Raw genomic sequence first — 25668 nt, forward strand, 5'->3', positions numbered from 1 at the left:
GTTAACATTTTGGGTCCTGTGACCCCGCCTCAGAACTGTCCTGAGGCTGGGTCACTAGATTTGAAGAGTTAACTTTTTTTTCTCCACAGATGCTGTCAGAACTGCTGAGCTTTTCCAGCAACTTCTGTTTTTACTCCTGATTTACAGCATGCGTAATTCTTTTGGTTTTTATTCAACATTTAGAAAACTTCATTTCACACACTTGGATGAAAGTGAATTGGTTTGGAATATTTGTAACATCTATGCTTCTGTAATTGTCCAAAGTTCAAAAGTTACGTATTGAAAGACACGGGCTGAATAAATACAATGATGTACTTCCATAAATTTTACGAATAAATTTTCTCTTTGAAATAGTCTAATTGTTTGCCCAAACAGCAAATCAAGTCTTACAAGCATCCCGATGGACATTTATCCCTCAACCAACATGACTAAAAAGTAATAGGCAGTCATTATCAAATTGCCATATAGAAGATCACAAACTGGCTGTCAATTTACCAAAATTACACCAACAACCAGCCAGAAGTCCTTCAAAGAGTTTTGATAAGTTCTGAAGGCATGTATTAAAATTAGGCTTAGCCATGCTTGCAAGTAGTTTTATACAACCAATATCTCTCTCAAATGGAGAGAAATGGGTAAAGTACTTTGAGGACTATGGTTATTTATGCTTGCTTTACAGAGACAAAATGCAATACAGTGGGATGTCATGGAGTGACGGACTACCAGTTAATGTTCTACAATCTGTGGAATTCTAAACTCCAAAACATCACTAATAATGAAGAAATGAAAGGCTGTCAGATGGAAGCTTAGCTATTTATGTAAAGATGAAAGACAGAAAAGAAATACACACGCTGTGGCAACAGTCGGAGGATGCCCAGGGTCAAATTGCCTAATCATCATTCATAGTAACCTGGGAAGAAAATTATTTATACAGAAAAGGCCAAAAACTCGTTTTAACTAAGGTTATTGGATGATGAGACCGATCTAAAAAGGGAGACTAAAATTTGTTTGTGAAGAAATTTTAAGTATAAACAATAATTCTGTTCGAAAGTTATTTGGGCAAGGCACAAACTTTTACAATGTCAAATTTTACACGCACATTGATGAATTCAGCTTTACCATAACATTTCCCTTAATCTTTCTACTACATTTAATTTGTCTGCTTATGTGACATCTAGTATGTCATGAACCTAACTGATGGTACTACTGGACAAGTCAGATCCCTGAAGAAGGCTTGATCAATCATATTCTTAAAAAATTTAGTTATTGTGGTGGCCATTCAAAACACAGTCGTACAAAGTTCTAGAGATTCTTTAACAACACAGCAGAGGTTTAATATACAAGAGATGAAAGAAAAGTTCAATTGATGTAGAAAACACAGTCATAAAAACTTTAAAACACCCAACAAAAGAAAGTTATGCTACTTTCTAACAACATCATTTCTCATTATTCAAATCCAGAGAAATTACACCTCTATCAAGTCTTTAACTTAAACTTAACAGATAACTTCTACTAATCTTGGAGTCCTCTTAAATGAATCCTCCAAACACTGACAGCTTAGATCTTCTCAGCTACTAATAACCTGCAAATATCTAACCAAACACTCCTAGTCTGGAAATTTTCTACTGAAGTAACTTACTCTCAAGTCTCCTCCAAATTGCCATAAAAATATTCCTAGGTTTTCTGAACAAAAATAAAATCAATCCTTGATTTTTCTGAATTAAAAACAAGCAAATGGCCTGCAATGTTCATTCTACCTATTGTAACCTCCCGAAGTATAAACACTTTTCTATTGATATTCCGAGATTCACTACTCTCTGACACATGTTGGATTAGATCACTGTTTTGGAAGTACTGTCTGACCTAGCTTCTTTGAAAAAAACCTCACAGAAATAACCAATACTTGAGGGTCACTATTTTAAAACCCAAACTCTATGAATGCTTGAGGACAGAATCTTCCTAGCCCGTGAGCAATATGGGCAAGAGGGAGTCAGTTGGGAAAATGTGGGACTGTAAAAAGAAAAGCCAAGAAAAACAGTCCAATTCTGAAACCAAGTTTTGAACCCCCACAAGAACTGCACTTGTCAGCCTTTAGAGACCTATTTATGTACATTTGGATGCCATCTGTACCTAATCTTGCCTCATTTATATGCAGGTTCCAAATCTACCATGCTCTGGATCAAACTACGTGATGTGAATTTCTGACATAACAGTCAGAGTAGGTACCTAGTGGCTCCAGCCTCCATTCTGTCAGTAATCAATAACATTTTGGGACATGCTCCATGGGTGGCAACTACCTGCATCCGTGCACTGACGTATCTAAGTGTAATGCTGCTGCTTTGACACTTCTCACACAGTGACAAGCTCCCACCTCATAGATTGGTGCAAAGTATACATCAGGGTTCCTCACTTGCTCTCTGAATACTCACTCAGCTTGCAGCTTCCTGGATGCAGTCAGCATCTCTGTTTTGCCTTGTCTTTTGGCACCTTGCTGCCTCAGCCAGGTTTAAAGGCTCATAGTACTTCTGTCTTGGCTGGCTATTTCGTGCAAACAAAGTTAGGCAGTACATCATGTTTGTCAGCAGTGATCAGTCAAGAGGGTGGACAAGTTGCTGACCAGTACATCTCCAGCATGTGCCAGCAGCTTATGCAGCAAATACTCTGAACCTGCTTCAACCAAGTGACCCTTAAACAGGAGTAACAGTCAATTCAAGCTTTTACCCATACACTCAGCCCTTTAACATAGTTCTTTAGGTCCTGGTGACTTTCTGCCTTTAATCGCCTTCATTTGTCAAGCACTTTGTCCCTCTGCATGGATTTTTCCTTCCATTCGCACTTGACTTTTTTGTTATCTTTGGAATGTTTACAGTATCCTGTATCATGAAGACCAATATAAAATGCTGATGTTGCCTGCTATTTCTCTGTTCCATATTACTAAATTTCCTAGTTGCATCCTCCAAGGCTCCCACACTTACTTCAGTTACTCTCTTTCTTTTAGCATATTTGCCAAAACACTAAATATGCTTGTCTTTATATTTCTTGCCAATTTATTTTCATAACCAATTGACTGTCTTTATTGGCTTTTTCGTCATCTGCTGTTGGCCCCTAAGAATTCCAAATCCCTTGGCCTAGTACTAATTTTTATCATTTTGATTACCTTAGTTTTTGACTAGATATAGCAGGATCATTCTCCTGGGATATGTAATGTCTCTCAAAAGTGCTTTTTAAAATATTAATTCACATGATGTGGGTGTCACTCACTAGGTCAGCATTATTTATTTATTGCCTAATTACTAAGAGGGCAGCTCAGACTTACACGCAGGTCACTCCAGGTAACAGGATGCCCTAATAGGAGCTCCTCCGCTCCTTCGGTTTACTTCTCGTTTTCTTCTCTTTCCCCCCCTTACTAGTGTTGTCTCCTGATGTAGAGCAGGTTGGAGGCCCATGCAGGGCATGGACTACCAGCAGGCTGGAGATCCAAGCAGACTGGACAGTTGTTGGACTCTGAGTGGTACAGGCGGGTCAACAGCTAGAGAGTCTGGTCAGACCACATCTGGAAGTCCCCTGCTCTGATATGCTGAAAGACTGTAATGCGTTTTTTTTAAAACTTTATTCTCCTTTTACTAACTTACATTACTTAGTTCTTCTTTGTGTAACTTTTCTCCCCCCTTTCTTTTTCCCTTTACTTCTCTATTTTGTTTTTCAGGTCTGTACCTAGGTGCTTTGTCCCGAAGGCTGCACCATATGGGGCAACATTGTAAATTTTCACTGTATTCCTGTACTTCCATAATTGAGTATGTGACAATAAAGGACATTCTATTCTATTCTGAAAGAATATCAGTGAACCTGAACTCTAAGCCAATGGGTTTTATAACAATTGACAGCGATTACATGGTCACCATTTGTATATCAAGTTTTCACTGAATCCGAATTTCATATCTGCCATGATGGGATTTGAATGCACGTCTCCAAAATGTTAATCTGGGATTCTGGATTGCTAGTCAAATGACATTGCCACTGCCTCCCTTCACTTAATGTTCAGCTAGGTTTGGTGACCAATGGTTGAACCAGTTGTGTGCCAGACGTTTAGCTTGAAGCAACGAGAATGGAGGTTTTCTCCATAAATTAGCCAGATTGGCGGTTAAAAGGTATTCCACTTTTCTTCTCTACCAGGCCCCAAACAGATCAACTCCCTCATTAATGTATTATCAAAGGACAGAACAAAAGAAAGTCTTCAATTTCCCTGTACTTTCTACAGGTTCTAAGGAGATGGAGATACTTATGAAAGACTTTAGTTTTCTCCACTAATTATCACAGTGGCTTTGGTCCGGACAGACAAAGACTAGCTTCTTGCATTTTTCTCTCTCCTCCTCTCCACACCCCTCCCATTAATAAATTTAAACTCAAGATGAGGTTGACATAATTTTCCACTTGTGTTCAAAAACTCCAGTATACATGGAAACAGATTTCCCAAGTAGCTCAGAACAAACCTAAAACTAACAGACGTACACAAAAATATGAATTAGAACAGTGAGAAACTTGAATCTGCTAAAAAGAAACTTCCCACTCTGGATACAGCTTTGGAAGGATTGCAAAATAGCTTCATGTCAGCAGCTAAAATGATGAAATTAACAATGACAGTCTTATACCCACAGATCATTTAAATTGTGTGAAGGCACCCAGAAATCAATGTTGTCGCTAGGGAAAGCTGGGAATCAGTGGGATGTATTGAGGATCAAACACAATATAATTACATGATGTGGAGGTGCCAGTGTTGGATTGGGATGGACAAAGTCAGAAGTCACATGGCACCAGGTTATTTTCCAACAAGTTTATTTGAAATCACAAGCTTTCTGAGCGCAGACCCTTTGTCAGGTGAAAGGGAAGAGAACAGCATACAGCCACAGAATTTATAGGCAGAGACATCAAAAATTCGTACAACCAGTGTGACTTGAGTGTTGAATAATAAGTCTCTGCAGGTAACCAAGACTGTTGGACAGTGTGAGTAAAGTGTTAGCAGCTGAATAACAAGCAAGGTGATGGCATATAATCCAATTAACTGTGGCAGGGAGATAATTACAAAAAAATTAAAAACAAAAAGGTGCTAGAGACAAATTAAATGATTGGAATAACATGATAAGTATAGTAGTTGCATGCCGATGGTCTAACCAAAGTAATAAGTAAACCAAAACTGTACCAACTAATTAAGGTAGAGAGATCATAACAATTTATCAAGCTGACGATGTCAAAACAGGACAGTAAGGATGGTTTAACAGATACAGAACAGTGTGGTGGGAATCATATGTAGCATGACATGAACCTAAGATCATGTTTGAGACTGTCTTGGCTATCAATTTCTGCTCAGCGATTCTGCTTTGTTATGTATCTTGAAGTCCATCTTGGAGAACGTTTACCAGAGGATCAGAGGCTGAATGTCCTTGACCGCTGATTTGTACCGGACAGGGAGGGAACATGCCTGCTGGTTATTGCTGCACGCTGTCCATTCATCTATTATCGTAGCATCTGTATGATTTTACCAATATACCATGCTTTAGGGCATCCTTGGGTGCAGAGTATGGAGGTAGACAACAGTGGCTGAGTCACATGAGTATCTGCTGTGTACGCGATTGGTGGTGTTCCACAATGTGATGGTAATAGCCATGTCGATGATGTGACATGTCTTGCAGAAGGTGCCATGTCAGGGCTGTGTGGTGTTGTGGTCAATGTTGTCTTGAAGGTTGGCAATTTGCTATGTACGATGGTCTGTTGAAGGTTTGGCAGTTGTTTGAAGGTGAGGGGTGGAGGCATAGGGATGACCTTGGCGAGGTGGTCATTGTCTTCGATGACATGGCTGTGAAGAACATAGCGTAGACTCTCTACTCTAGGGAAGTACTGGATGATGAAGGGTACTCTATCGGTCATATCCTGTGATTGTTTTCTGAGGATGGCCTCAAAAGAATGGGATACAAAGCTTGTTGATTGCCAGTTCTGACATGCCATCGTGAAAAACAGCAACAACCTCCTCAGAAGACAGACACAGGATATGACCAATAGAGTAGCCTTTGTTGTCTAGTACTTCCCTGGAGCTGAGACACTAAGCCATGTTCTTTGCAGCCTTCAACATATCATCAATGATGATGAGCATCTCATCAAGGTCATCTCTAAGCCTCCACATCTCACCTTCAAACAACAGCCAAACCTTAAACAGAACAGTGTTCACAACAAACTACCCAGCCTTCAGGGCAACGTCAACATGGATACTACCATCACATGTGAGAACACCACCCACCACATATATGGCAGATACTCATGTGACATGGCCAATGTTGGCTACATCATACACTATAGGCAAAGATGCCCACTGCATGGTGTATTGGCGAGACCATGCAGACGCTATGACAATCGATAAATGGACACCGTGATTGCCAGTCAGAAATATTCCCTCCCCGTCAGGGTAACACCACAGCAGTCAAGGACATTCAGCTTCTGATCTTCAGGTAACTGTCATCCCAGGCGGACTTTGAGATACACAACAACACAGAATCATTGAACACAACTGATAGCCAAGTTCCATACCAACGACAGACAGCCTCAACCATGATCTGGAGTTCATATCACGCTACATGTGATCCCGCCGCACTGTTCTGTATCTGTAAATCTTCTTTACTGTCCATCACCTGGATAAATTGTTATGATCTCTCATCCTTAATTAGTTTGTGCAGTTTTGGATTACATAGTACTTTGGTTAGACCCACAGCATGCAACTCTTATAACTATCATATTATTCCAGTCATTTAGTTTGTCTCTAGCATCTTGTGTTTTAATGTTTTCGTAATTATCTCTCTGCTTCATTTAATTGGATTATAGGTCACCCCTTCACTTGCTATTCAGCTGCTGACACTTTACTCACTTTCAAACACTCTTGGTCACCAGCAGAGACTTATTATTCAACACTCCACTGACACCATCTTTTGATGTCTCTGCCTATAAATTCTGTGTCTGTGTGCTCTACTCTCTCACTTCCACTGGAAAAAGAGCTATGCTTCAAAAGTTTGTGATTTCAAGTAAATCTGATGGACTATAATCTGGTGTTGTGTGACTTCTGACTTTGAATATAATTGCAGACACATTTTAGAAAATCACCACCCACATCTAACAATTGTTATTCTTGGAGAAGGGATTCATATCATAGGAGCAAAGAAGAAATCACTTGAAACACTCAAAAACCAGGCTTGGCTCAGGCACATGCACATTTCTAGATTGTTATGGTGGGTATTGTGGCATTTAATTCCCAAGAAATCAGCCAATTCAGCAAACGTGTTTTTTCTGATATTACACTATGGAAAGAGACATACAACAGTACAGCACAGTACAGGCCCTTCGGCCCTCCATGTTGTGCCGACCTGTCATACCGATCTCAAGCCCATCTATCTAATCTACACTATTCCATGTACATCCATATGCTTGTCCAATGACGACTTAAATGTACTTAAAGTTGGCGAGTCTACTACCGTTGTAGGCAAAATGTTCCATTCCCTTACTACTCTCTGACTAAAGAAACTACCTCTGACATCTGTCCTATATCTTTCACCCCTCAATTTAAAGCTATGCCCCCTCGTGCTCGCCGTCACCATACTAGAAAAAAGGCTCTCCCTATCCACCCTATCTAACCCTCTGATTATTTTATATGTCGCAATTAAGTCATCTCTCAGCCTTCTTTTCTCGAAAGAAAACAGCCTTTCCTCATAAGACCTTCCCTCCATACCAGGCAACATCCTAGTAAATCTCCTATGCACCCTTTCCAAAGCTTCCACATCCTTCTTATAATGTGGTGACCAGAACTGTACACAATACTCCGAGTGCGGCCGCACCAGAGTTTTGTACAGCTGCAGCACAACTTCTTGGTTCTGGAACTCGATCCCTCTATTAATAAAAGCTAAAACACTGTATGCATTCTTAACAACCCTGTCAACCTTGGTGGCAACTTTCAAGGATCTGTGTACATGGACACCGAGATCTCTCTGCTCATCCATGCATGGACACAGAGATCTCTCTGCTCATCTAGACAGCCAAACCAATCTTTTTTTACCTCTGTATTTGCAGCACAGTAAAATTAAACTGATGAAGACCCCCAAATAGTCATTCCAATGATTCTTAACCAGGCATTTGAATAACCAATCCCACTCTTTGCAAGTAACTAATTTCCAGACACCAGTTCACACAGTGAAGGGATAAATAAAACATATTTACAAAATTTGCCAGATTACTTAAACAGCTTTCCCAATGCGTTGTTTCACAGGCGTAAATCTAGATGCCTTGTATGTTTTAACTGAAACTTTTATCAGGTTCACCTTCTCTATTCACACAGATAAAAAACAGCAGTGCTTCTAACTCAGCTTTCAATTCTTTGGGCTTCTGGGAGCTGGTCGACCAGATTATGTTAGAGAGCTTTCAAATTTTCATACCGTATCAGCAGCAGCTCAAAACCATCACTCTGAAAATAGAGTTTAAATATAATCTTTAATCATGCTGTTCAGCCCTGATAGAGTGACCGACTCTTCCAGAGTCCACACTTGTCCAGAGGCCTCAATTACAATGCACCCACTGCCATCTGCTTGAAGAGGGTCTCTTCCAGACTTGCCAGAACCAATTCCCAAGTAGTGACCTCGATAATAGCCACCTTTTACTATCTGTTTAAACACAATGCTCTTCCAAGATTTACCATGTCTGTTAGAACCTTTTTAATGAAGGCTCAACCTGTTGTTAGCCTCTAGGCCAGACCTTACAAACAAAGAAAGCTTGTCTAGTGTGTTCTATTTTCTTACATTAGCTGTCCCAAAGTTCACCAGTCATTTCCAGCTCATAATTCAAAATCGATTTAAAAAAAAAGAGTAAAACTAAAAATAATGAAACACCTGTTGAGGGTTCTAACATTTACCACATCACATATAAGCAATCAAACAGCAAGCCAAACATTTCTACAGGTACACTTCCATCTCGTGGCATATGAAACTATATTCCATTACCAGCAATATGCTATAGGCAACAATTAAGAATTTTGTTGCAAGATGTAATTTACCAAAGTATGAAAAGTTCACTTAATAAGCAAGAATGTATCGGATTGAAATCAAAGCTGTTGTTCAATTACACACATAGCTATATGCAAAGAACCACCACAATTTCAATTAAACTGATCATCATTCGGAAACTGATAAATTAAAAATAATTCTGTACACTTCTGTCTTTAACTCATTTTATTAACCCATGCATTATAGAAACAGAAAACATGGTGTTTTCCTTCCCAACTCATTTGGAGTTCCTGGAATTCTCTTCCTAACACCACTGTGGGTGTCATATGAACCTACAAACAAGGAACAAGAGTAGACCACTTGGCCCTTCAGTTCTGTCCTGCCATTCATTAACTTCATGACTGATCTGATTTACATTGCTGCGTATCCCCATTAATCATTCATCTTGGTAATCAAAAATCTACCTACCTGGAAACATTTAAAGATTCAACGTTCAATACCTTTTGAAGACTTTCAAAAACTCACAGCCCTCACAAAAAGATTTCTCTTCTGTATCTTAAATGGGTGACACATTATTTTAAAACTTTGAGCCCCAGTTTTGGATGACCCCGCACGAGGAAGAGCCATTTCCATATCTACCCAGTTAGGTCCTCTCAGGGCCCTGTATGTTTCTTCTAAATCCCAGAAGATACAAGTGTAGCCTAGCTAGTTTTTCCTCATAAGGCAATCTGCCCATTTCCAGGTAGTAGTTTAGTAAATCTTATCTAAGCTTCTTCCAATGCATAAACATTCTTCTGTAAGTACAGTGACTAGTCTGTGCACAATACTCAATACAGTCTCACCAAAGCCCCGTATAAATGAATCATGGTCTCCGTACACTTGCATTCAATTCCATTTGCAATAAAACATAACATTTTATTAGCTTTCCTAATTACTTGCTGTCCTGCATACTAACTTGCTACAATTCGTGCACTAGATCTCTCTGTGGGTGTACCTACATTCCATGGACTACAGTTCTTTATCAAGAAAAAGTTTACCACCTCCTTCTCCAGGGCAGTTAGAGAGTGGTAATAAAAGCTGGACTACAACCAATGATTCACACATCCCATGAACAAAGCAAAAAGATCTGTGCATTTGAACTCGGCTCTCAATAAGTTTAGAAAGTGGGGACTTTAGTGAGCTGAGAGTTGGTTGGAGTGGAATGGGAGGTCGGTGGGAGAGAGTGAGGAAGGGTTTCCAATTCCTGTGGAGTCATGGGAACACTCCTGTACTTCATGGATCCACCAATAAAAACTCAAACCTGGGAGGCAAACCTATTTTCTTTGCTCGTCTTTAATTTCTCAATAATATGCTTCAATAAGTTGTATAACTAGGAGGCCCAATACAGGATTTAGGCATCTTTTGGTCACATAATATTAAAAAAAAGCCACTTACATGTAACAGTGGGAGCAACAACTGCATAGATTGAGTGCAGAGCACATTGCTACTAAATTGGTTTTATGCTTGCTTCATGCCTGACATACAGGAAGGTCAATGTATCAGTGGGGTCAGGGTAGTATCAAAAACGTCTTCACAAGTACTTACTAGTCTGCTGTACATACTTAGCGTTTTCAACTCTATTGTCAGACTTCCAGCATTTATAGCAAAGAATTGGCCTGAATGATCAACATACAGGTTTTAAATGTAAACATGCTGAGTGAAATGGCTGCATATCATTTCATTTAATTAGAATGAATCATTTGATACCTTACTAGCTGAAAAATATCGCTATCCCAAGAATACTCATTGGTAAGAATTCAAAGTCAATGGTTACCAGTTCTGAAGTCAATTTGAGAAATGAGATCCCTCCTCTGATATTTTAATACAAATTGTTTAGAATTGGAACCAAGAGGAGACCGATATTCTCGTTAATATTAATATTCTTATTGCATTGGTACTAAATGCATGCAAAAATTCTTTGAGCTATACAATATTTGAATTCTGACCAAATTGCAGCCCTGGTAAAGTGTCAATTAATTGAATAGCTTACATTCTGCGTTATGTAATTGAAGATCCATTAAACTTGAGCAAACAAAACAATTCTTCCAGAATTCTGTCAATATATTACTCAACCCCAACATTGTTGGGGGAGTGATATTTTCAATTCCAACACCAGCTTTGCAGGTTATTTAAGTAAGCACCAATTTGTAATATGAAATTTTGAACAGTTTTGTCTTTTGATCCTTGCGACTGGCAGAGACAAGTTTGACTGCAGCAACCTGGATGCTTTTGAACTCAGACCCAGGGCTGAAAACACAACCAACTCAGTGCATTATCCTGTGCAAATTAAAATATACCAACATGTTACCTCAGTCTCATTGCAACAGAAGACATCACTCTCTTTGTAGAACTCAGGATCAAGGTCAGCAACAGCTGGTGCAGGATTGAAGATAGTTTTCACTGAAAGATTTGTCATAAAAGAGAGAAAAAACAAATCAGTGCGCTTTGCAAATGTTTTTCCACTGTGACCCCAAAGCTAGGCTATCTTTGCTATAGCACCCACACACCGCTACCAAATCTCAAGTTCTGCCAATCTCTCCACTTCCCAGCACTACTAACCCTGCATGTCCTGTATCCTTCCTAATCAGTCCCTAGGAAAACCTTACTGGCTTTCCTATACCTGCACCAACAGCTGCGTATCTTACTTCAATCTAATTCAATTCCTACCCTTCTCTCATTACAGAAATAAAACCCAAAAGGGCACCAAAACATCATGTACAGGTGGACATGTGAGAGTTGTAGTGCAATGAAGAGTGGTACTTATTCAAGTAGAGGGATATGGCTGCCTCAGTGTCCCTCCAAGACCGTTCTAGTCATCTCCTGTGAAGGTCAGGATTCTCTCCTCATAACAGGTGGGGAGCCTAATTTCAGTCTGATTCTCAGATGAACCCCATGTCTCATTCATTGCAAACCATTTCTAACAGTTGGCCAAGACACATTTTCTCTCTTTTATAATGCAGGTGCATCCAGTGTACCACCTGTCAGTAAAATGGCCAGCTTCCTCAGAAGCCAGCTCCTTGTCCTTTGAATTTGAGACTACTGAGGGAAGGCTGCCTCTTGCACCTCCACAAGCTCAGGTATTGATAATTCAGTAGGAATGTTAGCGTTAGAAAATGTGGGTGCACAATCCAGTGAGCACCTCACTGCAACAGACAGCTAAGGAAAAAAAGCCTGATTTCTAGTAGTTGGAGGACTGCCAGGTACCTGCTTGGTCTCAGGCAGTAAAAAGATCCAGTGTGTCAGCAATCAGGTACTTTGTCCAAAAGTACAGGGAGGATCAGGAGGCAGCAGGCAGACATGTGGGATGCAATGGACTCATTGTCCAGAGGTTGCAGCAATGCAGCTTGTCATTTTTTAAACTCATTCACAGGATGAGGGCTGCATTTATTGCCCAGCCCCAATTGCCCAGAGGGCAGCTAAGAGTCAACCACGTTGCTGTGGGTCTGAAGTCACATGTCGGTCAGACCAGGTAAGGATGGCAGTTTCCTTCCCTAAAGGACATTAGTGAACCAGATGGGATTTTCTGGCAATCAACAATGGATTCATTACCATCATCAGACTCTTAATTCTAGATATTTATTGAATTCAAATTCCACCATCTACCGTGGTACGTTGCAAACCTGGGTCCCCAGAACATTGATAACAAAGTGTGAAGCTGGATGAACACAGCAGGCCAAGCAGCATCTCAGGAGCACAAAGCTGACGTTTCGGGCCACCCTTCATCAGAGAGCACCTGGGTCTCTGGATTAACAGTTCAGTGATAATACCACAATCCCATTGCTTTCCTAAATGACAGTCTGGCTGCCTCTATGCACAGGTCAGCAGCTGCAAAGCAGAGAGAGATCCAGCAACCTCAAGGTCTGCTGGAGAAATGTACATATCTGTAGTCCATTGATCCTCAGGACCAAAGTCATGGTAATGGAGACAGAGAACCTAGTGAGTAATCAGCACACTCTTTCTCAAGGAGGCAGGGTGGTGCCAGAAGGCACCCAGCCAGAGCAGGGACCACACACAGGCCCTTCAGAAGTCTCCACTCAGTGTATTCCAAAGGTCCGCCTCCACCCTCTGCCCTCCTCTGACCCTTAGAAGTTAAAGCTGAACATCCACTTGTTTCTGGCAAGATGATCCTCAGCATTCCAGCGCCATCCAGATACAAATGTCACAGAGGTTCCAAAATCAAATCTCCGGGGTGGCACGGTGTCTCAGTAGTTAGCGCTGCAGCCTCACAGCGCCTGGGACCCAGGTTCGATTCCAGCCTCAGGCAACTGTCTGTGGAGTTTGCACATTCTCCCTGTGTCTGCGTGGGTTTTCCTAGGGTGCTCCGTTTCCTCCTACAGTCCAAAGATGTGCAGGCTAGGTGGATTGGCCATGCTAAATTGCCCGTAGTGTTCAGGCATGGGTTATAGGGGGATGGGTCTGGGTGGGATGCTGCAGGGGCGGTGTGGACTTGTTGGGCTGCAGGGCCTGTTTCCACACTGGAGGGAATCTAATCTATTGGACTACAAGTCTTCACTGCCAGGCAGGCTCCAGGCTGCAGAACCAAGGACTGAACTAAACTGAAATGGGAGGTAGAGAAGGAAAAAAGAAATTGAGACGACTTTTATGACAGACTAACAACATATTGTACATTATTTAGCACTTTTCTATAAATGGCAGTGTTTTGACCTTGCTCTTCCCTCTCTATGTGGCCCCAAATGTAACTGTTCCAACATGAAACGTAACTTTATGTCCACACAAGATGTCCTGTGGATCAATGTCTGTGCTTACAGCCTGCTGCAACATTTGGAAGCAACAGCAACAAAGTATTTTCAGGGCAATGGGTCCTGCTGACACAATCACCTGTCATCCTGCAACCTTTATCTGGCCTGTATCAAAAAGTGTTGGTGTGAATGTGTTGGTCCTGATACCTGAGGCAGGGAGGTGCACATCAAATAGGGGGCTATTGCATTAGGATCACCAGGGATTAAAGGCCCCATAGATCTGTGTTCTGTACAGTACAGTGCATGGGTGTATGTATAATTGTATTTCCTTTCAACAGGGCCTCACAGCAGTGAGTCATGTAGACCCCTCCCTCAGGTTGCGTCACAGGCTAGAAATGTTGAAGTAACTTTCGTCCTGGCTCCCGAAGCCTAGCCGCCGTCTACAAGGCACAAATCAGGAGTGTGACATAAAACTCCACACTTGCCTGGATGGGTGCAGCTCCAGAAGTTGACATCTTCCAGAACACTGTAGATCTCTCGATTGGCACAATATCCATAAATATTTAATCCTTTTACCACCAATGCTGAGCTGTAGTAGGGTGTATCATGAACAAGATGCATAAGAGAAATTCACCAGGCTCCTGACAGTGCAGTTTCCAAAACCGTGACCACTTCCATTTAGATACATGAGCATCCGATACATGGGAAAACCACAACATGCAAGTTCTCCTCCAAGCCACTCATCATCCTGACTTGGAAATATAGCACTGTTCCTTCACTGTTGCTGCCTCCCAAGGGCATTGTGGGCCAACTGACAGCAAATGGGCTGAAGCAGTTCAAGAGGTGGCTCATTTCCACTGTCTTGATAGCAGTTAGGGATGGGCAATAAACGCTGGCCCAGCCAGCAAAGCCTGCATTCCATGACTGAATAAAAGAAAAATTAACCCCACGTAATCTGAGATAACAAAGTGTAGAGTTGGATGAACACAGCAGGCCAAGCAGCATCTTAGGAGCACAAAAGCTCAGGCATGGTTGGTCACAGCCGCTTTGCTCCCAACTTTTGATTTCCAGGACAATGAGCTCATTCTGCCAGTGACTTTCAGCCTCCGCTTCTAGGTGTCTGAGAGCCTCCAAACATACAAATCCTGTGCAATTATTGCCCTCTGTGTAAACAGTAAAGGTTTAGCACATCCACTGGTTCTCACTTGTGCAGTCTACGCGAAATTGTACCTTCCCAATCTAGTGTCAAATGTCCATCTGGATCACTAACGTCCTTTAGGCAAGGAAACTGCCACCCTTACCTACATGTGACTCTGGGCCCACAGCAATGTGGTTGACTCTTTAATTGCCCAGAGGGCAATTAGATATGGGCAATAAATGCTGCCTAGCCAGTGACTCCCTCAGCTGGTGAATGAATAAAGAAAATAATCCATTAAAAGGCACAAAATTACATTTATAGGCACATGAATCTTCTAACTGTCCTCCAAGTTGCTAATATCAATAGACTAGCGATTTATTACTATGGTTATACTCAAACTGCCTTCCAAAGTTTAAAGCATAATGTGCAATTTCAAATCTAAAGCAAACATGAAGGCTTTCTCTGAAAGGGGAGAGAAGTCTCACACCTTAGTGATTTGGTAGATTCAATAATTTCCAGCATTTTACTGCTCATTGTGCATTTACAGAACCACAAGTGTTGATGTGCAGAAGGAAGCCATTTGGCTCACCACACATGCATCAACTTGTTAAATGAGCATCATGACAGAGTACCAAACGCCCATTTCTTCCCACACACCTGCACATTATTTGAATACAAATAATCATTTAATGTCCTCTTGAAAGCCTCAATTGAACCTGCCTCCACTACCTTTCTAGGCACAGCATTCCATATCTTAATTACTTGCCAAGTGAAGAAGATTTTCTTAATTTTATCCTTACTTTGCTTCAGATTCCAATCTTGAGTAATGTATTTGCTGCACCCAATGTGACTGACTCTACATTGGAGAAATCAAATGCAGACTGGGTGACTGCATTGTAGAACAGCTCCAGTCTGTGCACAAGCATGACTCCAACCTTCCTGTAGCTGATCGTGTTAACAGTGTCCTGCTTACATGCCCACTTACCTGTCTTTGGCATGCTGCAGTGTTCCAGTGAATCACAGTGCACACTCAAGGAACAACATCTCATTTTCAGATTAGGAACTTTGTAACGTTCAGGACTTAATACTGAGTTCAACACCTTCAAATTGTGAACCAACTCCCATATTATCCCTTTCTTTTAGCTTTACTTGTTACATTCTCTGTCACCATGTCCTCTCCCTCCTTCCCTCTCTCTCTTCCCCCCCAACCCCCACCCCCACCCCCACCACGAACCCCCATCCCCAGTGGGACCGTCTGCTCTTTCCAGTCTGGCAGTTAGACAAATCATCGTTCTGCCATTCTCTTATCCCCAATCACTTATGTCTAAAAATCAACATTCTTTTCTCCACCAGCAGTCTACACCCCACCACACCCACAACCCATCCCCAACTATAAAGATAAATGCTGCCGCCTCCAACTTTACTTCGGCTCTGAAGAAGTCATCTAGACTCAAAGCATTAGCTTGCTCTCTCTCGCCATGGATTTTGTCTAACCCGCTGTTATCTCTAGCATTCGTTGTTTTCAGTACAGATTCCAGCATCTGCAGTAATTTGCTCCGACACTCTAAATCTCAACTTGGTCTTGTTCCTATTACGAGTTGAAACAGTTTCTCCCTATTTACTCTACCCAACCTGCTCATGATATTGAAAATCATCCCTGGAATCATTCCTGCACTCTCTCCAATGTATTGACATCCATTACCGCAAACCCAAACATTTTGCCTGGCAGTTTAGCTGCCTTTGGATATGCCTAAATATCATTATCCATAGTTTCTAGAGTTGATTAAACTATTCCATTGGGTTATGCAGCAGTGATCATATTTTCTCAGTAGTACAGACTATAACCTCTGCAAATATAATAAAAAGGACAGATGATGAGAGAACAGACAAAAATATTTTTTTAAACTTTGGAGAATGGAGATAAACAAGAGGATTCATCAAAACTAGGATACAATAGAATAAAGATTAGCCCTGATGTGCAGTTTGCATTCTTCTAAAAGATACCTATTTTACAAATGTTTCAACGATTCTGAAGAGATGACAGGGCAGAGGTTGAAAAATTAGATGAGAAATGCTGATGGAGTGATTTTAACCACCTACTCCGATCACAGGATTGTGCAATTTAGAAGTACAGTTTGCTTCTCTAAATGAAGAATTGTAAGTAAACGATCAAATATGGTGATAGCATTACTCTTCAGTTGTGATCAGATTGCAACATGAGCTTCTGAAAGTTGATGGATGCCACACATCATCACGGATTTTTGATTGCTACTCCTTGTAATATGTTAAAATGAGAATGTGACTTAATCTGATTGAATACAGATGTAAAAATCAAATTAACTAAACAAACACATTTAGAAAGACTTTGAAATTTTTTTTGGAAATAATTTTGCAGAATAGTCACCATTCTAGAAACTGCTGAATACTATAAACAGTAAGCCAAAAATCTACCTCCTCAATTCAGAATAAATTAATATACCATTGAACAATCAACAAACAAAACTGTACCTACCTCCAGATTTGTGAGCTATTTTCAAAGCTTCTAACGTGACAGCAGCTCGAATTTCTAGCTGACAGACAACCACCTTTGCACAACGGATTAACTTGGAAGCTTTCTCCAAATCTTCTGAATTCAATAGCAGGTTTGCACCAGCTACTATAATGATTGCATTCTGTCCTGTAATAGTAGAAGGTAATAAAGATCAAGAGAAACGGCGAGATGCTTTGGGATCCTTCCCCAAAACTACTTACCAATGCCCAGGAACAATCTATGACTAAAACATCCAGATCCATTCACTCCATTCATACTGTTTGGCCTGATAAGCGTTATTAAAAATTTCTTTATATTTGTTTCGCATTACCAGCATCTGAAATACGTGGCGTTTGGCTCAGAACAGTAAATTTACTGTGCAAAAGGTATAAGAAAATCATACACTTTTTTTACATTTGGGTTCAAGATTTCATTTCACAAAACACTGTCTGAAAAATTAACAAGCTGCTGTCGAGTTACAGGGTAATGAAATTTCTTTGGACACAAACTGACTGCCAATAGAGCTTGACGAAGAAATGACAAAATTATGATTACCTTTAAAACACAGTTGTGCATAAATGAATGCCAATGACACATGGAATTCCCACACGAGATCATGACCCCATTGTGAGCCAGAAGAATTATCTAGTTACTAACTTTGCATGATCTTGTTGCTTTATCAGTGTTTGTTCATCCAGCTTCCTTGTACTGTCAGGGCTCATAGCACCAGTCCAGTTCTCTTTGAAGTCACAAACATTCACAACCCAAACAAAATAAATTAGGGCCTCAGTGGGATGAGTCACAAGTAAAACTCGTTATTTTCCCTTATAACTACATCTTTGCTGGTCACTAATTTTCTTCCATCTTAGTTTCCTGCATTCTCTCACTGCTTTTATCTATTTCCCCCTTATATCTCATACACTGCCTCTTCCTGGCTATATATAAATTTCTTTTCAGTTCTTGAAAGTCACATCTAAATGAGGTCTGCTTTACACATTTTAGGAATTTAATTCAATAACATAAAATGACTATTTGGAATATCTGAGGATTTACTGTAGAGGAGCAACAGTACTCCTCCCTGTTCCTGAGAATAACTGTAACGCGATGGCCCCTCAGGCCCTTTTCAGTCCCCATTGTCTGATTTCCCTTCATCAACTAGTGAAAATAATTTGTGTTGCTAACCCTCGGTAAAGTTCTGAGGTTTTAATCGTCCTTTTGCTGGCTCCTCCTGTCTTTGCACTGCTTCAACTGACTATGTTATTGCTTTTGTTCCTGGCCATGCAAGAAAAGTTTAAGAGGGGAAAGATTTAAAAGGGACCGAAGGGGCAACTTCTTCATACAGAGGGTGGTGTGTATATGGAATGAACTGCCAGAGAAGGTGGTGGGAGGCTAGTACAATTACAACATTTGAAAGGCATCTGGATGGGTAAATGAATAAGAATGGTTGAGAGGGATATGGACCACATGCTAGCAAATGGGACAAGATTAAATTTAGAATATCTGGTTGGTATGGACAAGTCGGACCAAATAGTCTGTTTCCATGCGGTACAGCTGTTACTAAAAGGGCCTTCTCTATTCCATTAGCTTTCTCCATGCTGAAGCCCTATTCTCCCTCTCTCCCAAACTACCTCTGCCCCCTCTCCCAAGTATCCCAACACGCTGTCCCAAAATTCCTCAGAACCAAACTATTCTAAGCTCCAATCTCTGTCGAGTTCCCCACTACTTGACTCCAAGACCACATCTCGGACCTAACCTTGCAACAACCCCACTTCTCATTGCAATCTCAGTCTCTGTTTCATGACTCTCCCACACGCCCAAATTGTAACCCAACATAGATCAGAATGATGATGTTGATTGTGGCCAAATAAATTTTTTTTTAGCAAAATGCAATTCTTCACTTTTGAAACTAAGCCAATCAGAAATCATACTGTAAGCTGTTTCAACCCTGACTGTTTGCTGCTTCTCAGGTTTTACTGGTCCAGAGATTAGCAATGCGAGAGATCCAGTTGGCCCATGTTGATCATTCGTTCACAACATGGTAGCTGAAGAGTTTCGGCTCCTGAATGTTATCACAGAAGAATCATAGAATCCCTATAGTGTGGAAACAGGCCATTTGGCCCCTAACCCTGCATTTCCCATGTTTGACACACCTAACCTAAACATCCCTGGGCACTATGGACAATTTGGCATTACCAAACCAACTACCCTGCACATCTTTGGACTGTGGGAGGAAAGCGGCGCACCCGGGAGGAAACCCACGCAGACACGGGGCGAATGTGCAAACTCCACATAGACAGTCGCCCAAGGCTAGAATCAAACCCGGATTCCTGGTGTTGTCAATGCTGTGCTCTGCAAGCATCCATAACACTATATTCACAATAGATAACAAAAATAAACTCCCTTGAAATCTTACTTCACATTTTTCAAAGAAATTTCTGGAGGGCAAGACAACGGCCAATAATGTTAAAGGCAACTAAGGATGGGTAAGAAAAGCTGGCCAGCCAGACGCCAACAACCCACAAATGAATAGAAAAAAAAAGTCTCCAATTTGTACTAAAAGACAACAGAGTATTCAAGTTAAAATTATTTGGGAGGAATTATAGTGCTAGGTCTCTGCAAATGCACAGTTGACCCAGAGAAGTCTGCAGCATGGAAACAGGCCCTTCAGCTCAACTTGTCCATGTCCACCAGTTTTCACAATTTAAACTAGTCCCAATTTCCTGCATGTGGTTTTTATTCCTTCATACCTATCCCATCCACCTACCTGTCCAAATGTTTCTGAAATGATGAAATTGTTCTTGCTTCCACCACTACTTCCAGCAGCCCACTCCTGACACCTTCTGGGTGAAAAAATTGCCCTTCTGGACATTTTTGCATCTCTTCCCTCTCACCATAAACCTACACCCTCTAGTTTTAGGCTCCCTTACCATGGGGAAAGCTGCTTGCTACCCACCTTGTCTACGCTGCTTATGATTTTAGGAACCTCTACAAAGGCCACCCCCTCAGTCTCATATGCTCCGGAGGAGAAAGGTCCCAGCTTATTCACCCTCTCCTCATAACTCAAATCTTCCAGTCCAGGTGGCATCCTAGTAAATCTTTTCTGCAATCTTTATCGGTTAATAATATCCTTTCTAATGTAGGGAGACCAGAACTGCATGCAGTACTCCAAATGCCGCCTCACTAGTCTTGTACAGATGCACCAAGACATCCCAACACCCATACTCAGTGCTCTGACTAACAAAAGCAAGCAAGCTGAAAGCCTTCTTCAACACCCTGTGTCTATCTGTGACTCTAGTTTCAAAGAACTATGAACCCATACTTCTCAATTTATTTGTTCTGTAAATTTCCAGGATGCTAGCATTAACTGCAATTTCTGCATTATCAAAATACAACGGCTTGCATTGATCTAAGTTAAACTCTATCTACCATTCCTCAGCCCATTTGCCCAGTTGATCCAGATCTTGCTGCATAACCTTTTTCATTGTCCACTACACCACCAATCTTGGTGTCACCTGCAAACTTACTAACCACACCTCCTAAAGTGTCATCCAAATCATTTATATAAAATGACAACTAACAGTGGATGTAGCACCAATCCCTGTGGCTCCCCGCTGGTAACAGGCCTCGAATCTGAAAAACAACCCTCACCACCATCCTCTGTCTTCTGCCACCAAATCAAGTTTATATCCAGTTGGTTAACTCTTCCTGAATCCAGTGAGATTTAACTTTAATTAACAACCTACCATGTGGTACCTCGTCAAAGGCCTTGCTAAAGTCTGCACAGACAATGTTTACCACAGTGCCCTCATCTACTTTCTTCGTCACCCCTTCAAAAAGTTCAAATTCCTGAGACACTATTTCCCATGCACAAAGCCATGCTGACTATCCCAACTAAGTCCATGCCTTTCTAAATGTACGTGAATCCTTTCTCTCAGAATCCCCTTAGCCACCACAGATGTTAGGATCACTGGTCTGTAGTCATCAGGCATTTCCCTGCAACCTCTGTTAAAAAATGGCACAACATTTTAAGTCACCCTCCAATCTTTGGGCACTTCATCTGTAGTTATCGATGATAAAAATATCTCCACTAGGGACCCTGCAATTTCCTCCCTCGCCTTTGACAAAGTCCTGATATACAATTCATCAGGTCTTGGGGATTTATCTATCTTCATGCATTTTAAGACTTGCAGCACTTCCTCTTCTGTAGTGTGGACACTCTTCAAGACATCACTGTTTCCCCCAAGTTCCCTAGCATTTCCCCAGCAAAAGTGACAAGAAATATTTATTTAGGATCTTGCCCATCTGTATGGCTCTGCACATAGATGACGTTGTTGATCTTTAAGAGGCCCTATTCTCTCCCGAGTTACTCATTGCCCTTCACACGCTTGTAGAATCTCTTTGGATTTTCCTTTACCTTATCTGCCAAAGCCATCTCGTGCCCCCTTTTAGCCCTTCTGCTTTCTCTCTTAAGTGTACGCTGACACTGTCTAAACTCCTCAAGGAATTCACTTAATCCCAGCTGCCTATACATATAATATGCCTCCTTCTTTTTCAAGACCAGGACTTCAATAAGTCGAGTCATACAGAGTTCCTTACTCCTGCTAGCCTTACCCTTCACTCTAACAAGAACATGCTGGCTCTGGCCCCTCATTAACTCACTTTTGACAGCCTCACACTTACCCGATGCCCCTTTGTATGCAAACAGCCTCCCCTAATCAAGTTTTGGAAGTTTCTGTTTAAGTTTATCAAAACTGGCTTTTCCCCAACTTAGAATTTAATTTTTGGACCAGACCTACCCTTTTTCATAGCTATTGTAAAAATAATAGAATTATGGCCACTGGTCCCAAAGAATTTCCCCACTGACAGTTCAGTCACTTGCCCTGCCTTATTTCCCAAGAGGAGGTCAGATTTTGCCACTTCTCTAGTCAGCCTATTTACATAAATGGAAATCCATCCTGAACATGCTTAAATTTCTCCCCATCCAAACCTTTGACACGATGGCAGTCCCAGTAGTAAATGTTTATTGTATACTCCTATTTAAACAAAAAACAAAAAACAGCACCCTACTAATTTTACCAGCTCATTCCTCCTTAAAGATACTTATTAAACTGGGGATGAAGGATAAAGCTGTAAATCCTGTGCAGTACCTTCATCATTCACCGTAATAGGGGCAACTCCTGTCGACGCTTCATCTGTTTGACCCACATATTCTGTAACAAAAAATTGATGCGCATGTAATAATTTGCCAAATGAGATACTGCTACATCACTGGAATACATTCAGGCTTGATTTGTGTCAAAGCTGTAGCCAATCAATAGTGTTTAAGCACAACTGCTTAGTTATAAATCAGCAGGACAGGTTCAGGCAGGAAGTTCAAAATTTTATTGCACACAAGGCGGCCATTTGGCCCATTAAACCTACGCTTAAGCTGCATTACCTTGTGCCCAACTTTCTGCATTGCTCCCATACCTTTACACATTATTTTTATTCAAATAATACTCTAATGCCATGCTGAATGTCTCAATCAAACCTGCCTCTACCGTGCTTCAAGGTAATGCATCCCATGACTACTCACTGAAGAATGCAGGAAACCAAGAAATGTTCACCAGGGAATGAGCAATAATTCTGTTGCTGCATGAAAACCCCTCAAATACATAAGAAAATATCTTGAAGTAATACCTGTAGACACGCCATTACTTTTGAAGTTTTCAATGTAATTATCTCCAAATGAATCTTTCCCAACCTGTTGAGAGATAAAGAATAACAAAGTGTAGAGCTGGATGAACACAGCAGGCCAAGGAGCATCTTAGGAGCACGAAAGCAGACGTTTCGGGCCTAGACCCTTCATCAGAAAAGGGGGAGGGGAGAGGGGGAGGCGGATCAAAGGTGGACAGAGGAGAAGATAGGTGGAGAGGAGACAGACAAATTAAAGAGGCAGGGATGGAACTAGTAGAGATCAGGAGGGGATAGGTTGGTCCGGGGAGGACGGACAGGTCAAGGGGGCAGGATGAGGTTAGTAGGGAGGAAATGGGCGTGCGGCTTGAGATGGGAGGAGGGTACAGGTGAGAAGAAGAACAGGTTAGGCAGGCAGGGACAAGCTGGGCTGGTTTTGGGATGCAGTAGGGGAGGGGAGATTTTGAAGCTTGTGAAATCCACATTGATACCATTGGACTGCAGGGTTCCCAAGCGGAATATGAATTGCTGTTCCTGCAACTTTCGGGCGAGAGGTCCCCAAGCCTCCACTTGGGTTTCCCCGATGTAGCGGAAGACACACCAGGTACAGCAGATGCAGTATACCACATTGGCAGATGTGCAGGTGAACATCTGCTTGATGTGGAAAGTCTTCCTGAGGCCTGGAATGGGGGTGAGGGAGGAGTTGTGGGGGCAGGTGTAGCACTTCCTGCGGTTGCAGGGGCAAGTGCCGGGTGTGGTGGGGTTGGAGGCGAGGGTGGAGCGGACAAGGGAGTCATGGAGAGAGTGGTCCCTCCAGAAAGCAGATAAATGTCTTTGGTGGTGGGGTTGGATTGCAGATGGTGGAAGCGTCGGAGGATGACGCATTGGATCTGGAGGTTGGTGAGGTGGTACGTGAGGACGAGTGGGATTCTCCTTTGGTGGTTATTGCAGGGATGGGGTCCAGGAACTCCCCACCTACGTCCATGACACCACCCACACCCTCCACCTCCTCCAGAACTTCCAATTCCCTGGTCCCCAACACCTCATTTTTACTATTTATGCAACTTCAGAATATGATTAATTTGACTACTAAGTACAAAGAAATTTTAAGGGAATATTTTAATTTATTCCTGCTCATAGATAAAGTATTCACTTACATAAAATTATGATTAAGCCCCAGTTGAGCATAAGAAGCCACACTTTAGAAAAGATGCGATGGTCCTTAAGAAGTGTAACTTAACAGAATGCTTTCTGACACGAAGGAGTTTAATTTCAAGGTTAGGCTGCGGAACCTGGGATTAAAAACAGAAGTTGCTGGAAAAGCTCAGCAAGTCCAGCAGCACCTGCGAAGAAAAAAAAACAGAAAAATCAGTTCTGAGGAAGGGTCACTGGACCTGAAACGTTCACTCTGATTTTTCTTCACAGGTGCTGCCAGACCTGCCGAGCTTTTCCACCAAGTTCAGTTTTCATTCCTGATTTACAACATCCACATTTCTTTCAGTTTCTATTTAGAACCTGGGATTAGAGAATAGAAGGTGTAGAGTTGATCTGATAGAAATGTACAAGTTTATAACAGGTCTATATAAAGTAGACAAAGAACAGCTGATCACATTGCCTTATGATGTAAGGACTTAGCGGTCACAGAGTAAACAAAATTGGGCAAGAGATACAGTAATGATGGGAGAAAGAATTTTTCTTTGACATGGCAAATGATAATGACCTGGAACTTTCTTCCCATGAGTGATGAATGATTTCCAAAGAAAACTGAATGGCTACTTGAGACAGAAACTTGCAGAGATAGCTGGTCAGACAGTTTTATTAACCTGCTCCAAGAGCTATGGAGAATCAGCATTGGCTTCACCTATACTGTAATGTCACTAGATATGTGCGCTAACAATTATGGATATATTGTTTAGTTTTCTGTTGGAAAATTGAGGACTTGGCATCGAACAATCAAATTATCCTATTGGTCACTGCTTCCACACAAATCATCAAGTTATGAGTGTAGAATTTATTTTTAATCTTACCTTGCTAACCATTGCAGCTTTGGCTCCGAGCCGTGCTGCCTGGATGCACTGATTGGCCCCTTTTCCTCCAAACCCAACTAAAAACTTGTGCCCATGTATAGTTTCTCCAGCTTTAGGTAAACGTGGTGTAAAACTATTGAAAAGGAACAAAAACTACATGAAAGACAATGATGAGTATCAAGGACATTGCACACAATTCTCTAGCTCTTGCTTTCCTTATGTTATTTTTTAGATGATGCATGGCATTAGCCCAGAACTCTGAAGATGCACAGTGATTGGGCCTCAAGAGGATCACAAGATCAGCCCTGGAATGAAATGTCATATTAGAGAAGGGCAATGTGTTCATCTGGGCGGCTCCCTGCCTCCCCATTCTAACACCTGGTTCTCCCAAATAAAATTTGTGTAACTTAAGAGTTAAGAATAGCAAGGTTGGCAGGAATTTTGTAATTTTTACAATTCTCTCTACATCCCAATGCATAGATTTAAATCTTGCTGATTGTTTATCAATAGCACAAGCACATCTATTCATTAAGGA

The 25668-nt window shown here is 41.4% G+C and overlaps 1 protein-coding gene across 1 annotated transcript in view; it reads right to left on the minus strand.

Annotated features, from left to right (window-relative positions):
- Window positions 1-25668, minus strand: part of rbks (ribokinase) — a 143918-nt gene that overhangs the window by 74945 nt on the left and 43305 nt on the right. The window contains exons 2-6 of the mRNA XM_048530638.2: window positions 25134-25266; window positions 23113-23176; window positions 22581-22643; window positions 17416-17580; window positions 11374-11465 (exon numbers count right to left, since the gene is read on the minus strand). Coding sequence (XP_048386595.2) covers window positions 11374-11465; window positions 17416-17580; window positions 22581-22643; window positions 23113-23176; window positions 25134-25266 — 517 coding nt within the window. The remainder of the gene's footprint in view (window positions 1-11373; window positions 11466-17415; window positions 17581-22580; window positions 22644-23112; window positions 23177-25133; window positions 25267-25668) is intronic.

The sequence above is a fragment of the Stegostoma tigrinum genome, chromosome 4, assembly GCF_030684315.1.
Source record: "Stegostoma tigrinum isolate sSteTig4 chromosome 4, sSteTig4.hap1, whole genome shotgun sequence".
NCBI classification, from domain to species: Eukaryota; Metazoa; Chordata; class Chondrichthyes; order Orectolobiformes; family Stegostomatidae; genus Stegostoma; species Stegostoma tigrinum.